This window comes from Bos mutus, chromosome 15 (assembly GCF_027580195.1).
Source record: "Bos mutus isolate GX-2022 chromosome 15, NWIPB_WYAK_1.1, whole genome shotgun sequence".
NCBI classification, from domain to species: domain Eukaryota; kingdom Metazoa; phylum Chordata; class Mammalia; order Artiodactyla; family Bovidae; genus Bos; species Bos mutus.
This window is the reverse complement of record NC_091631.1, coordinates 73,860,421-73,877,152: the sequence shown is the minus strand read 5'-3', so window position 1 is coordinate 73,877,152 and position 16,732 is coordinate 73,860,421. Positions and strand designations below refer to the sequence as shown.

At 38.7% G+C, this 16,732-nt stretch overlaps 1 protein-coding gene across 1 annotated transcript in view; it reads left to right on the top strand.

The window, feature by feature from the left end:
• Nucleotides 1-16,390, top strand: part of MMP20 (matrix metallopeptidase 20) — a 57,541-nt gene extending 41,151 nt beyond the window's left edge. Inside the window, exons 9-10 of the mRNA XM_005899511.2 lie at nucleotides 15,180-15,283; nucleotides 16,290-16,390. Of these exons, the coding sequence (XP_005899573.1) occupies nucleotides 15,180-15,283; nucleotides 16,290-16,390 (205 nt within the window). The remainder of the gene's footprint in view (nucleotides 1-15,179; nucleotides 15,284-16,289) is intronic.
• The last annotated feature ends 342 nt before the right edge of the window (nucleotides 16,391-16,732 follow it).

Here is a 16,732-nt window from a genome sequence, read left to right as displayed (position 1 = left end):
AGTCTTTCCCATTCTATTGTGTTCCTCTATTTCTTTGCAATGATCACTGAGGAAGGCTTTCTTATCTCTCCTTGCTATTCTTTGGAACTCCATTCAGATGGATATATCTTTCCTTTTCTCCTTTGCCTTCAGCTCCTTTTCTCAGCTATTTATAAGGCTTCCTCAGACAACCATTTTGCCTTTTTGCATTTCTTTTTCTTGGGGTTGGCCTTGATCACTGCCTCCTGTACAATGCAACGAACCTCCATCCATCATCCTTCAAGCACTCTGTCTATCAGATCTAATCCCTTGAATCTATTTGTCACTTCCACTGTATAACTGTAAGTGATTTGATTTAGGTCATACCTGAATGGTCTAATGGTTTTCCCTTCTTTCTTCAATTTCAGTCTGAATTTGGCAATAAGGAGTTCATGATCTGAACCACAGTCAGCTCCCGGTCCTGTTTTTGCTGACTCTGTAGAGGTTCTCCATCTTCAGCTGCAAAGAATATAATCAATCTGATTTTGGTATTGACCATCTGGTGATGTCCTTGTGTAGAGTCGTCTCTTGTGGTGTTGGAAAGGGTGTTTGCTATGGCCAGTGTGTTCTCTTGGCAGAATTCTGTTAGCTTTTGCCATGCCTCATTTTAGACTGGAAGGCCAAACTTGCCTGTTACTCCAGGTATCTCTTGACTTGATACTTTTGCATTCCAGTCCCCTGTGATGAAAAGGACATCTTTTTTCAGTTCTAGAAGGTCTTCATAAAACCATTCAACTTCAGCTTCTTCAACATTAGTGGTTGGGGCATAGACTTGGATTACTGTGATATTGAATGGTTTGTCTTGGAAACACACAGAGATCATTCTGTCGTTTTTGAGATTGCATCCAAGCACTGCATTTCAGATTCTTTTGTTGACTATGAGGGCTACTACATTTCTTCTAAGGGTCTTGCCCACAGTAGATATAACGGTCACCTGAATTAAATTCACCCGTTCCAGTCCATTTTAGTTCACTGATTCCTAAAATGTTGATGTTCACTCTTGCCATCTGCTGTTTGAGCTTATATGGTAATTAACAAATAATTTTTTTAAATGTTGTGATAATTAACAAGTGATTGCTTAAACCTAAATATTCTTATAAATAGCAATCCAGTCAAAGAGTTCATCAAAGGGAATTTTGTTTTTAAACACTCAAATGCCTTGACATTGCACTGAAATCTCTGCTTCTGGCAAGGCAGGTACAGTACTTTCAGCAATAAGAGTCTTCTATTTTACACTCTCTAACACACACACTGTTTTTCACAATAAGGAATATGACAAATAACCTTGACCTCCAGCTCAGAAGTTCAGGAAAAGCTAATGTATGATTTTTATTAATAACTGCCCCCTGTGTTGGACACATTTTCCTCAATAGGGCCTCATGTGTATGACATCTTACAGGCTATAAAGCCCTATATCAGATAGAAATTATGTTCAGCTGCTAGAAAGAGAGACCCAGTAATAACTGTGGCTTAAACACCACAAGGGGTTTTTTCCTCATATATGTGAGATGTTTGAAGTTTTATGGATTTAGAGCTGGTAAGATGGGTCCGTGGCCATTAGGGTCCCAAGTTCCTTCTGACATTCTGCCCAAGTATTAACAGGTAGCTTCCACTCTTATGATTGCCACAGGATTCCAGATGGCCAGTTGTGCCTCAGTCATTACATCCTATGCTAAATAGGAAGAAGTTGGACTGGAAAGAAAGAGAAAGGGGGCAATGAAGTTCTATAGGTAAAGCACATGGACACATCTAAAAATACCAAAGCCTCAAGTTACACACCAATAATTTTACTCTATTGATACCCCTGGACAGTGTGTTAGGGTTTACTCTCCATGGTCGCCCCTCAGGTTCTTCTTTGGTCCTCATACTAGTTCAGTCTGCGGTACAAACACTGTGCTAATGCAAGAAAAGGCTCTAGATATGCTTGTTGTCAGGGAAATTCTCCATGAACCCCTAGGGCTGGGACCCGTTTTAGTGAATGACGTGCCATTAAAAAACTACTGAATAGCTTCCTGCACTCAGGATTGAGTGTTGGGTTGGGCCAAGTTGATTCAGGCTCTAAGAGTAAGGGGACTTCACTGGTGGCTAAGAGTAAAGAATCTGCCTGAAATGCATGAGAATACCTGTAATGCAGGAGACTGCCTGCAGTGTAGAAGACTGGGGTTCAGTCCCTGGGTTGGGAAGATCTGCTGGAGAAGGAAATGGCAACCCATTCTAGTATTCTTGCCTGGAGAATCCCATGGGCAGAGGAGCCTTGTGGGCTACAAATCTTGAAGTTGCGAGAGTGGGACACAACTTAGTGACTAAACCACCACCACCACCTAAGAGTGAGAACCCACATATCAGTGTAATAGTAATTTACAGAGGAACAGACCATAGAACTACAAAGTGAAACCTAAATGGGGCTCTGCCAGGCTGATGCCAGCACATGCTGCCCCACCAAATGACACATCGTGTAAACTTTACTAACAAGGGCTACTTCCCCATTCGTCTGTTTGCTTTTATTCCTTCCTTTCCTATTTCTGCCGCTACTGCTGCTGCTGCTAAGTCGCTTCAGTCGTGTCTGACTCTGTGCGATCACATAGACAGCAGTCCACCAGGCTCCCCCGTCCCTGGGATTTTCCAAGCAAGAGTACCGGAGTGGGTTGCCATTGCCTCCTCCATTTCTATTTCTAGACAGCCTCAATTATCCATTCAGTTTCTTTCTTTACATTACTTCTACCGCCTCTGGATAACTTCTCCCTGTAAGTATTCTCCCTTGCTTACTAGCACCAGAGCAGTGATTACACCAAGGAGCTCCTGAGGACTCTGGGAGAAGGGGGGTGCCATCAACTCCACCGTGCTCTGAGATGGTCAGTTCAGTTCAGTCACTCAGTCGTGTCCAATTCTACGTGACCCCATAAACCGCAGCACGCCAGGCCTCCCTGTCCATCACCAACTCCCGGAGTTTACCAAACCCATGTCCATTGAGTCAATGATGCCATCAAACCATCTCATCCTCTGTCGTCCCCTTCTCTTCCTGCCCTCAATCTTTCCGAGCATCACCGTCTTTTCAAATGAGTCAGCTCTTCCCATCAGGTGGCCAAAGTATTGGAGTTTCAGCTTCAACATCAGTCCTTCCTTCCAATGAACACCCAGGACTGATCTCCTTTAGGATGGACTGGTTGGATCTCCTTACAGTCCAAGGGACTCTCAAGAGTCTTCTCCAACACCACAGTTCAAAAGTATCAATTCTTTGGTGCTCAGCTTTCTTTATATTACAACTCTCACATCCATACATGACTACTGGAAAAACCATAGCCTTGACTAGATGGACGTTTGTTGACAAAGTAATGTCTCTGCTTTTGAATATGCTATCTAGGTTGGTCATAACTTTCCTTCCAAGGAGTAAGCGTCTTTTAATTTCATGGCTGCAGTCACCATCTGCAGTGCTTTTGAAGCCCCCCAAAAATAAAGTCTGACACTGTTTCCACTGTTTCCCATCTATTTCCCATGAAGTGATGGGACCAGATGCCATGATCTTCGTTTTCTGAATGTTGAGCTTTAAGCCAACTTTTTCACTCTCCTCTTTCACTTTCATCAAGAGGCTTTTTAGTTCCTCTTCACTTTCTGCCATAAGGGTGGTGTCATCTGCATATCTGAGGTTATTGATATTTCTCCCAGCAATCTTGATTCCAGCTTGTGCTTCTTCCAGCCCAACGTTTCTCATGACGTACTCTTCATATAAGTTAAATAAGCAGGGTGACAATATAAAGCTTTGACGTACTCCTTTTCCTATTTGGAACCAGTCTGTTGTTCCATGTCCAGTTCTAACTGTTGCTTCCTGACCTGCATACAGGTTTCTCAGGAGGCAGGTCAGGTGGTCTGGTGTTCCCATCTCCTTCAGAATTTTCCACAGTCTATTGTGATCCACACAGTCAAAGGCTTTGGCATAGTCAATAAAGCAGAAATAGATGTTTTTTTGGAACTCTCTTGCTTTTTCGATGATCCAGCAGATGTTGGCAATTTGATCTCTGGTTCCTCTGCCTTTTCTAAAACCAGCTTGAACATCTGGAAGTTCACATTTCATGTATTGCTGAAGCCTGGCTTGGAGAACTGTGAGCATTACTTTACTAGCGTGTGAGATGAGTGCAATTGTGCAGTAATTTGAGCATTCTTTGGCATTGCCTTTCTTTGGGATTGGAATGAAAACTGACCTTTTCCAGTCCTGTGGCCACTGCTGAGTTTTCCAAATTTGCTGGCATATTGAGTGCAGCACTTTCTCAGCATCATCTTTTAGGACTTGAAATAGCTCAACTGGAATTCCATCACCTCCACTAGCTTTGTTCATAGTGATGCTTCCTAAGGCCCACTTGACTTCACATTCCAGGAGGTCTGACTCTAGGTAAGTGTGAGTGATCACACCATCATGATTATCTGGGTCATGAAGAACTTTTTTGTACAGTTCTTCTGTGTGTTCTTGCCACCTCTTAATATCTTCTGCTTCTGTCAGTGGTTTCTAAAATTTGTGTAAAATGACTTACAAATGTTTAGGTACAAGCCCTTTTCCACTCCTAAATCATTCTTTCTAACAGGTAGACTAGAGGCATGATTGACATTCAGTCATGTCTGACTCTTTGCGACCCCTTGGACTATACAGTCCATGGAATTCTCTGGGCCAGAATACTGGAGTGGGTAGCCTTTCCCTTCTCCAGGGAATCTTCCCAACCCAGGAGTCAAACCCAGGCAGATTCTTTACCAGCTGAGCCACAAGGGAACCCCAAGAATACTGGCATGCGTAGCCTGTCCCTTCTCCAGAGGATCTTCCTGACCCAGGAATCCAACCAGGGTCTCCTGCATTGCAGGTGGATTCTTTATCAACTGAGCTATCAGGGAAGCACAAAGTAGGATACAGTCTTCCAGATTCTTTCCTTCCTGGATCCCTCAAGAATGCTGAAACTGGATCTGTTTATTTAAAGATTTTATAGTTAATTAAAATAGGGAAATAAATAATAGTAACAAAAATAAGAAAGATGGGTAGATTTCAAAATCTTGTTTTTTAATCTTTTTTTTTTTTTAATGCATTACCAAACTACTGCATTCATGTCCGTATTGGTCATGATTACATGTCAAGCTGTGTACTAAGACCTTGACACTCATGACAAGGCACAAAGTTTGCTGTTTAAGAGTGTAGACAGGAATAAGACAGTGTTCATCTCAGCTCTGGCATGTTGGATCATCTTTCTGCTGGATCATTTTTGGATGCAGAAATAGTATCTACTTCATTGAGTTGTGGAAATCAATGAGAAAAATGTGAAATTCCTGTTGTATAGTAAGGACTCAATTCATATTGGGTGTTATCAATGCCCTCAGCAAGTTGTACAGTTGAAAGTAAATGTATAGATAACTAATTAAAAGCAACCCAGATGCCACAAGTGGCCTCATGGAAGACTGCACGGGGTTCAGTGGAGCAAAACTAAAAGGAAATGGCCAATTCTAGCAAAATTGTCAAGAAAGAGTTTTTAGAGGAAGCAATGACTGAGCTTCATTTTGAGAGTTGAGTAGGAGTTTCCCAGACAGGATGGGCAGGGTATCTTCCAGGCAGAGACAGCAGTTGAAGCAAAGGCACCGATGCATGAAAACAGACTGTGTATAGGAGGAAAACCTCAAATAGTTCAGTATGATCAGAACATGGGCTGGGATGAGAGATGTGGCCCAAGGGTGGAGATCAGGAAGGGCCTGTGCCATTCTAGGAGATCAGTGCTAGAGAAAATAGGGATATCTGTAAAGGTCTTAAACAGGGAAGTAAGTCATTAAGGTTTTTGTTAAATCACTCTGGAAGCAGTGTAGCTGTATTAGAGCTGGAACAAGACTGAAAAGCAGTCAAACCAGTTAAGCCAGAAAGTAGTAGGAAACATCTTCAGAGTGCTTAAGGAAAAAACGCTCAACCAAGAATCCTATATTCTGCAAAGCTATCTTTAAAAGATGAAGGCAAAATGAAGACATTCCCAAATAAACAAAAACAGAGAATTTATCACTATCATCTTCCTTACAAAAAGTAGTAAAGAAAATTCTTCAAGCAAGTAAACCCAAACAGTAATTTGAAAATTTGAAAACACATTAAAAAAAAGAACACCAGTAAGTGCAATTATGAAATTATAATAGGTAGTATAAATGTATGTTTGCTCTAATTTTTTAAATTAACTGTATAAAATCATATATATATATATGTATAATTATATTGTTGGGCCTATAACATATAGAAAGATTTGTTTCTTTCTGAAGAAAGCAGAGCATGGTAAGTTAAAATATGTATATGGTATGCTTTATAGCAACTACTAAGAAAATAACTCTATTAAGTGAAGTGAAAAAATAACAAAAGAAATTTAAATGGTGCATTGGAAATTTGTAACTAATGCAAAAGAAAGCATAAGGAGGGAAAAAGAACTAAAAAAGATGTGGGGTATGTAGAAAACAGAAGTATATAAATCCAGTTATATTAGTAATATTAAATGTGAATAGATTAAGCAATTTAATCAAATTACAAAGGCTGTCATACTGGATTAAAAAGCAAGATGCCACTGTGTACTCAAAGATACAACTGGACTGAAAGTTAAAAGGATGGGGAAAAAAACAAAAACAAACAAACAAACAAACAAACAAAATATATATATATATCATGCTAACCATGGCCATAAGAAAGCCAGGGTAGCTATGATATCAGGCAACAAGAAGTATCAAAACAATACTTTTAAAATAAAAGTATTACTAGGAATAGACAGGGACAATTTATAGTGAAAGACAGATTACTCTACCAAAAATATAAGAACCTAATAGTAGGGCCTCAAAATGCATGAAGCAAAGAAACTGACAAAAATGAAGAGAGAAAACAACATGTGAAATGATCATAGTTGGAGACTTCAATTCTTCACTTTCAATAATGGACAGAACAACTGGAAAACAAGATCAGTTAGGAAAGGAAGATTTGAACAGCACTATAAGAAGCCACCTAGACCTAATAGGTATCTATGGAACACTTCATTCAGTCAAAGAAGACTACAGATTCTACCTAAGTACGTGTGGAACATTGTCCCGGATAGATAAAAAGTTAGGCCAGAAGAGAAGCCTCAATAAATTTAAAATCATTGAAATCATACAAAATATCTCTTCTGATTACAATAGAATTGAGTAGAAACAAATACCTGGAAGAAAACTGGAAAATTTATGAATAAATAGAAATGATATATCACGCTCTTCAACAACCAATGGGATGAAGAAGATATCACAAGAGAAATTAGAAAAGACTTTAAGATGAATGAATATTAAAGCACAACCTATGTTGATGCAGTTAAAGCAGTGCTCAAAGGGAAACTTCTAGCTGTAAATATCCATATTAAAAAAAAAGAAAAAATTCAAATCAATAACCTTTCCACTTAAGACACTGGAAAAAAGAGCAAATTAATTCTAACAAGCAAGAAAAAGGAAATAATAAAGATAACAGTGAAAATGAAGTAGAGAATAAACAATTTGAGAAAATCAGCAAAGCTAAATGTGTTTCTTTGAAAAGGTAAAAAAAAATTATAAACTTCTCACTAAATTAACCTTGTACAAAAAAGAAAACCAAAATTACTAAAATCAGAAATGAAAGAGTGAACACAACCTTACAGAAATAAAATAGACTATAAAAGAATGAACAATTGTGTGCCAATAAATTAGGAAGTTTAGATGAAATAGACAAATTCCTAGAAAAATACAAAGTGATAAAAAAAAAAAAAAAAGTGAGTCACTAAGAAATAGACATTCTGAATAGACCTATAACAAATGAGGAGGTTTAATTCATAGTATAAAAATTATCCACAAAGAAAAACCCAGGCCTACATGTTTCCTGGTGTATCCTATCAAAACATTTAAAGAATTATTGCCAATTTTTAACAAACTCCTCCAGAAAGTAGAAGAGAAAGTAATACTTCCCAACTCATTGTATGAGGACATTATTGCCCTTATATGAAAACCAGATGAAGGCACCATAGAATAAAACTTCAGACCAATATCTATTATGAATATGGATGCAAAAATCCTCCAAAAATACTACCAAACCAAATCCAGAAACATATAAAAAAGAATTATACACCATGACCAGCTGGGAATTTTTCCCCAAGAATGCAAGATTGGTTTAACATCTGTTCATCTATAATAACATCTATAATTGATTAATTATATCAATTAATATAATACACTATATCAATAGAGTTAAAAATTAAAAACCATAAGATCACCTCAATAGATGTAGAAAAAGCATTTGACAAAATCACACACTGTTGCATTATAAAAAAAACATTCAACAAACAAGGAATAGAAACTTTTTCACTCTGATAGAAGGCATCTATGAATACCCACAGCTGATATCATTCTCAGTGTTGAAAGATCGGATGCTTTCCCTCTAAAATCAGGAACAAGACAAAAATTTTTATTCTTACCACTTCTATTCGACATTTTACTGGAGGCTCTAGTCAGGGCAATTAAGCAAGAATGAATGATATTTAAAAAAGAATGATAACAGAAGATGGGAAAGAAAGTAAAACTATTTGTATTTGTATGTCATATAATCTCTTACATAGAAAAGCCTAAGGAATCTCAAAAGAAAAAAACCCGTTAGAACTAATAAATGAGTCCACAAATTTGTAGATACGTTCAATATGAAAAAATCTAATGTATTTCTAGATACTTCAATGAACAATGCAAAAATGAATTAAGAAAGCAATTCCATAGCATCAAGAAGAAAAATACACTTAGGAATAAATTTTAACAGAATAAACGGGAAACTTGTAATCTGAAAACTGCAAAACACTGTCAGAAGAAATTAAACAAGATCTAAATGAAAAGATACCTTATGTTCATGGCTCAGAGCCCTAATGGCAGTGCTCCCCCAACAGATCTATAGACTCTACACAGTCCCTACCAGAATACCACTGGTTTCTTCTTGGAAATTGAGAAGCTGATCTTAAAATCTATTTGGAAAATCAAAAAACTCAGAATAGCCAAAATACTTTGAAAAAGAGAGACAAAGCTGGATAATTCAGACTTCCTAATCTCAAAATTTATCAGAAAGCAGAATTAATCAAGACAATGTGATACTAATAATGAAAACAGACATATAGACAAATGGAATAAAATTGACAGTCCATACATCTATGTTCAGTTGCTTTTTGACAAGAATGCTAAGGCCATTCAATAGGGAAAGAATAAAATTAAGAAGTAAAGCAAAATTAAAAGAATGAACAGAAATTCCAGTTTGTACTTATGTAGTTTGACATCCTGGTAAGATCAAAGAATGGAAATGTCTGGAAGGGAGTTGGACATACAGGTCTTGAATTTAGAGAATTCAGGCTGGATATAAATTTGCATTTCATCAATCAGGTAGTAATTGAGATCATCAGTACTTTTCAACATTATTACTAATTCTTTGTTCCAGAATTTTCTCATAGCCACTTTCCTCATGGGGATGCACGTCATCTAGGATGGTGCATAGCCGGTTCTTACTCTTCTCCCTTCTCTTCATTCCTGACCATTTACCCCCCTCCCTCTCTAGTTTAGACCACAAAGATCCCTTCCTCCATGAGAACCATGTGATTCCTGGCTAGAAGTGGCTTAACTTCAAAGGGGATTCCACTAGAAATTCCATTAGATTTCACTAGGAAGGTCTCCTTGAAGAAACTTCCTGAAACATGTACCATAAATACATGTGTGCATGCTAAGTTGCTTCAGTCGTGTCCAACTCTTTGCAACCCTATGGACTGTAGCCCACCAGGCTCCTCTGTCTGTGAAATTCTCCAGGCAAGAATACTGGAGTGGGTTGCCATGCCCTCCTCCAGGGGATCTTCCCAATCCAGGGATGGAACCCAAGTCTCTTATGTCTCCTGCATTGTTAGGTGAGTTCTTTACCATTAGCCCCACCTGGGAAGACAGTATCTTACATACTTAACAGTAAATTCCTGCGTCTGCCATCCTTTCTCACATTTTCTTTAAGCATTGTTTAGCATACCGAACTCCCGATCCAGTAGTTCAAAGAAGACAGAATGCTGTTAAATTTTGCATTGACACAAGTTAGAAATCATCACAATGAAAACGCTAGAAATTTCTAACAAATCTAAGTTCTCGGTCAAAAGTTAAACAATTCACAGGTACTTTACCAAAATACTCCCTAAATCCTTAGATTACAAAAGTGAAGAGTAAGACAATATATATGAAAAAGCATATCAGATATCTACAGCCCTACAATATTGCAGTTAAACAATATTGCTAGTAAAGTTTAAGTGTCAGTAATGATTCGTTTAATTTCTATACTCATTGATCAGTGTTAAATGATGAAACAAATACTCTCAAAGGCAATAAACATAGTTACTGGTCAATCGTTTTTAGCTGGTATTTGGGTTTCACAAACAAGACCTTAGTGGTGAGAAAATGTGTGCAATGCTTTTACCAGGTATCTAGTATACTGGTGGTGCTAGTGATAAAGAATCCACCTGCCAAAGCAGGCAGATGTAAAAGACGTGGAATCAATCCCTGGATTGCGAAGATTCCCTGGAGGAGGAAACGGCAGCCCACTCCAGTATTCTTGCCTGGAGAATCCCATGGACAGAGGAGCCTGGCAGGCCACAGTCTATAGGGTCGCACAGAGATGGACACAACTGAAGCGACTTAGCACATACACGGTATATAGTATATTTACAACAAATACTTTCTTAGTATTCAAATATTGATGGTTTACTATGTGTTAGAACTCATACTACTTTCTTTTTTTCCTCTCATTTTCCCATCTGCCTCCTCAACCATCTTGAGAAGTAGATATTGTTATTTTCATTTCACAGTTAAAAACATTGCATCTAAGAGATCAAGTGATTAAGTCAAGGCCACACAGTTAAAAGTAGTCCATCCAAGGCTACATTTTATGCTCTCCAAGTCCAGATCCAGAAGTCCTTTCCATCTACCATGTGTAGTAACTTTTCATTCTCTTCACCATCCATTTATTTACTGTCAATAACCATGCCCATAATTCTCATCCCGTCATATAATTTTACTTTCTTTAATCCTCAGTAAAATCCTCAGTATACTATTAACAGTAGACCTTCTAACCTCATTTTTGCTGAGGTCTCTGGACTACCTCCAATATTTTCAAGTCCTCCTTTCTTCTTTTTTTCTCAACTTTGCCTACTACTGCAAAATGTTATCCCAATGAAGTGTGTTTAAAAAATTAGGTAAACACTAAACTCTTTGATGACTCAGGATCCCAGACAAAATCACACATTCACTCAATTTCATACTAGCCAACCAGTTAATGGCTCCTGGGACCAAGTGAAGTGAAAGTCACTTAGTCGTGTCCAACTCTTTGTGACTCCATGGATTATACAGTCCATGAAATTCTCCAGGCCAGAATACTGGAGTGGATAGCCTTTCCCTTCTCCAGGGGATCTTCCCAACCCAGGGATTGAACCCAGGTCTCCCACATTGCAGGCAGATTCTTTACTGGCTGAGCCACAAGGGAAGCCCTCTTAGGGCCAAAATAAACATCAAATAATTTGGGCCAGCCCTTGATTTCTACACATACCAGGCACGTTTCTATGTGCATAGGTGCCTGTGTGGTGTCTGTGTGTGTGTGTGTGATTTCTCTCATCCTCATGGCCACTATATTCCAGATAAAGAAACCAGGGCTCAGAACACTTTCTCCTGATTGCAGAGCCAGCACATAACAGTCAGAACTCAAACCCTGATGTGCCATCGACTGTGCTCTCTGCTCTATAACAGAAACCCTCAAAGTGAAAATGAAAGTCACTCAGTCATGTCTGACTCTTTGCAACCCCATGGACTATACGGTCCATGGAATTCTCCAGGCCAGAATACTGGAGTGGGTAGCTGTTCCCTCCTCCAGGGGATCTTCCCAACCCAGGGATCAAACCCAGGTCTCCTGCATTGCAGGCAGATTCTTTACCACTTGAGCCACAAGGGAAGCCCAAGAACACTGGAGTGGGTAGCCTATCCTTTCTCCAGGGAATCTTCCCAACCCAGGAATCCAACTGGGGTCTCCTGCATTGCAGGTGGATTCCTTACCAACTGAGCTACCAGGGAAGTGAAATCCTCAAACACCTGTCCAAAAACCAAGGCATAGATCATCACAAAGTTTTCATTAGTCCACAGAAATATTAAAATAGCACAATAAAGACATAGGAGGATGTGATCTGGGTCAGTATTATGGGCAAGAACCATCTTTTCTTCTGAGGTTATGTTCTTTCTGCCTTTTTTAGTATTAAAGTTTCTTTTTTTATGAAATGATGATGAAAATAGGTGATAATTATTATTTTGATGGTTAATGGTAATGTTCTTATTTGGTAAAATAAGAAGTAGTTTAACCCTATGTTAACTGCATAAGGCCATCTGCACAGTGTCCATGTAAGAGGTCCAAATGAAATATATATGTTATCAGCTAATCTTAAAATGTGGGCTTCCCTAATCGCTCTGGCCCTGGATAGTAAAGAATCCACCTGCATTTCAGGGTTCAGTCCTTGAGTCAGGAAGATCCCCTGGAGAAGGAAATGGTTACCCACTCCAACATCCAAGGACCACATGATTTATGTGTCAGACTGATACTTTGACATAGATTTTATTGATACTCTTTAAAAAGATACTCTTTGAAAAGCAGTTCTAGGGTAAGGGGCAACAGGGCAGAGACACAGTTGGCAGAAAGGGAGAGGAACTATTAAATACCTAAGCAGTAGAAGGGATAAAAAAAAGGAAAATGATTTCATAGGTTTGCCAAAATTTTTGCCTATGTTTTTATAAATGTAATTGAAAATTAAAATTCTCAGCTGGATATTGCTTATCCAAAATTTCTGCTGAAATTATATTTACATATAATATTATTAACTCCATTATCTTCTGAACAGATAGATATATAAGATTTTAGATGTCACCTCTGCCCTTAGCAAACTAAGCACACACATTAAAAGAAAGAAAAATCACTTTTTCAAATCTACTGGATTTTTCTTTTTTTTGTTGTTGTTGGATTAATAGTCATCATTTTCTTGAAAACTTATTCCATATTATTTAAATGGTTTTTCTATTCTCAAGAAAAGATCTTCACTCTCTCCTTTCATACTTTCCAGATGTCTCAGTATGAGCAGATATCAATTTGTAATAGATTTCCCTACAGATATTCTTTGGCCAGTCATTTGTTTGGAACTGAGAACACATTTTGCTGTAAAATGATGTAAATGGTGATGAAATTCTTAAAATCCCTCATAAATGTTTAATGCACACAAAGGTAAGGCATAGCTCTAATTATAATAGCTCACCCCCTAATCCTTTATTCAGGACAGATGAAAGAGGAGGAGGATATGAAAGGCATTTCACTATTTTTCCCTGAGCTTAGGGATCGACATTAAACAAAGAATTCAAAATGTCACATTACCTGGTATCCCCCACCACAACTCTCTGTATGTCTTCAGACATGCCAACACCTTTTGGTCACTTTGTTCTTCCTGTTTCATCCCTCGCCCCAAATATTTTAAGCATTAGAATTACCCTCCTCATTACCTCCAGTCATAGCATCCATTTCCTCAATTCAACTGTTTCAGGGAAGTGAGAGAAGGGAACCTAGTAAGCACTGGTTAATATGTAAACAACCACACTCCCAATTTAAACCAGGGACTCTAGATTTCAAACACTGGAACAAAGGGAACAAGAGAAATCCAAGCCCTGGCGAGGCAATATGCCCAGCTGTCCTTTTCCTCCACTCGTTCCCTCACTACAGTCCTGACACCTTGCAGCACTTCTGATAGCGTAGACATGCCCTGTCCCCACTCCCTACTGGCATTTCTGATGACAAACCGTGGCAATGGTTTCCATCTTTATTTGTATAACTCACATAGCTCGGGTTTCCCCTCGGCCCGCTGGAAGGTTCTAATGACTGTCCTGGAAAGGGAGTTTGGACTTCCAGGAGTTAACTTCCACTTCTCTCCTCAACACCCAGCAAAGCATCTCAACCACAAGTCAGTTTCAACCTGAATACTTCCTTCCCGGGGTTTGATCCGCTCAGTATCAGGAGCACTGTCCCCTGCCTGTGTAGTCATAGCCATGTGAGAGGCACATTTCAGGAGAAGGCGGGTTATTTTTCTGCTGCTGCAGGAAACTCCCAGTGGCCCAGGCACCGGGAGAAACTGTTTGACCTTCTGGTGGGAAATGAGTAGGGTGTCCACCTAGGGAATGTCCCCACTGGGAGCTCCATGCTGATGAAGAAGGGACTTTTCTCACACTTTAAATGAAGTCTTCTTGAAGGGAAGAGAGCCTGCTCTGCCTACATGAGCTCATCCAAGTCATACTGGTTCATATGAGTCACAATCTCTTTACAAGGGATAATTTAGAGTTACTAAAGAGATGTATTAATCAGTCTTTGGAGTTATCATTGCATGGTAGTTGTGAATTCAGAAAAACAAACCTAATCTACTTTTTGATTAGTTGTATAATCTTTCTAGGAAACAATTAGAATGTTTTAAAAGCAGAATATCTGTTATTCCAGACTTTCTCACTTGTTGTCTTTATCTACTGATCATTCACACATTTGTTTCTTTATTTATTCATTCATCGTGCGTCATTTGTTCAATCCCTTCTCTACGGAGCACAAAGCTCCTTACCGGCACTTCTGATGACAAACCATGGCAATGGTTAATGAAAGCCTCTGTGAAGGGCTTTCAACTGTTTGGTGAGCCAGGAAATTCATACATGGAGGGTAAGAGAAAAATTACAATAGTAAAAAAAGCACTAAAAATAAGTGTAGTTTTTCCATTGAAAAGCAGTAATTTTTTATTATAGAAATATGATCTTACAATTCTAAACAATATAACTAAGTCTAACCAACATATCTGGCAATTTGCTAAAGAAAATGTTTAGAGCAAATGACTCCCAAACTAGTGGCCACAGAATCTCTGCAACCTGGGAAAGTAATGGCAGAATGAGTGTGAGAGAGAGAGAAATAGAGAGAGAGAGAGAGAGACACAGCAAACAGAGAGGCAGAGGAGATCTGAAGTAAATCATAAGTCAACCCTGGCTAAATACACCCGATTAGCATGATGTCCTCTACATTCAATGAATACCTCATGTTTATATTATTTATGAAATAATATTTCTTACAGTTACGATGAAAGAAAAAGGAAAATGGAAAAAGACTATCCAAAGAGTACTGAAGAAGAATTTTCAGGAGTCAATGGCCAAATAGATGCAGCCGTAGAATTAAATGGTGAGTGTTTCCATGGAACACTTTCTTTGTAGAAATTGTAACAATTTCTGGGCTTTGCTTTAACATAACTGAAAATGGATTTCCAAATGGGAGTCCTTGGTTCTTATTTTTTGGGGCCCTGAGTCCCTTATAAATTTAACCAGATTAACCACTAGAAAAAGTATAAAAAGTCTGCCATTATGGGTCTCTCTTTACAAATGGAAAATTTTAAAAGCATAGCTTCAGTCCATTAGCCAGTTACACCATAAAGGCCATCCAGTCAAAATTACCTTTTTCATCTTTAAAATGTACATATTCTCAACCCTCCCATTGAGAATAAATGCCTTTCCCCATTCTATCACCCAACTTCTGAAATTTGACACATAGCTGTGAAAGTTGAATTGAACTGGGTTGAAGTTTAACTGAATCTTTGAATCAGTCAGTCAAAACATTCTTCTTGAGTGTTTAGCACAGAGCTGGACACTGTTGAGAAATGCAAAGGCAACTTCAGATATGGTCTCTGCCCTCATGGAATGGTTACTGTCTTTGGGAAATGCCCCTCCATCCAATGCAGATGAAATTACTAGAAATCAAGTATAATTTAGTACTGAATTGTTGTGGTCATCTTCCCAATAATTGCAAGAGGTGATCTGAGAAAGAAAAGATCAAAACAGGCATCAGTTGGTATAGATTTAGTGATGGGACTTTGGCTGGGTTTTAAAGAACGGCTAGATTTTTGACTCGGGAAAGAAAAAGTCAGGGGTGGTTTTCCCGGATGGGAGCAGCCTGAGGAGAAGCATAGAGCGCCCCTGGCGTGGCAGAGAGAATGATGAGAGATGACTAGCAAGTTAGGGGTGTCGGATTCCAGGGCTCAGAGAGAGCTGTGCTGAGGGTTAGCCAACTGCCCCTGGCACATTTCCTGTTTCTCTTTGGTGCCCCCTCAAGAAAGTTACAACTGCAAGGCCATCCCATTTATAAATTTTCAAGTCCTTTTCAGTGACTATAACTTCATCTTTGTCTCTTTTAGGCTACATTTACTTCTTTTCGGGACCCAAAGCATACAAATATGATACAGAGAAGGAAGATGTGGTTAGTGTGCTGAAATCTAGTTCCTGGATTGGTTGCTAAATAGCAAAGTCTAGTCTTTCCTAAAGAATGAAGATGACTGAGAGCTGGATCTGAGGACTGGATCTTAAGGACTAAATCGGAACTCAGGTTACATATTCTTCCCATGGCCTTCACTTCTGAGGGTAATTTCGAATTCATTGAAAATAATTATGCTTCTAAATAGTTTCTCAGTTTTGGATTCAGAATTTTAAACCAAATGGGAAATTATTATACGGTCAGCTTCACACAAAATCAGAATCAACATAGTGCAACTCTTCAATTGGATACCCATCATTTTTTTTCCTCACTGATACACTGAGGCAAATTGATCAGTTTGTGGATTTTCTGACGTGTATTATTATT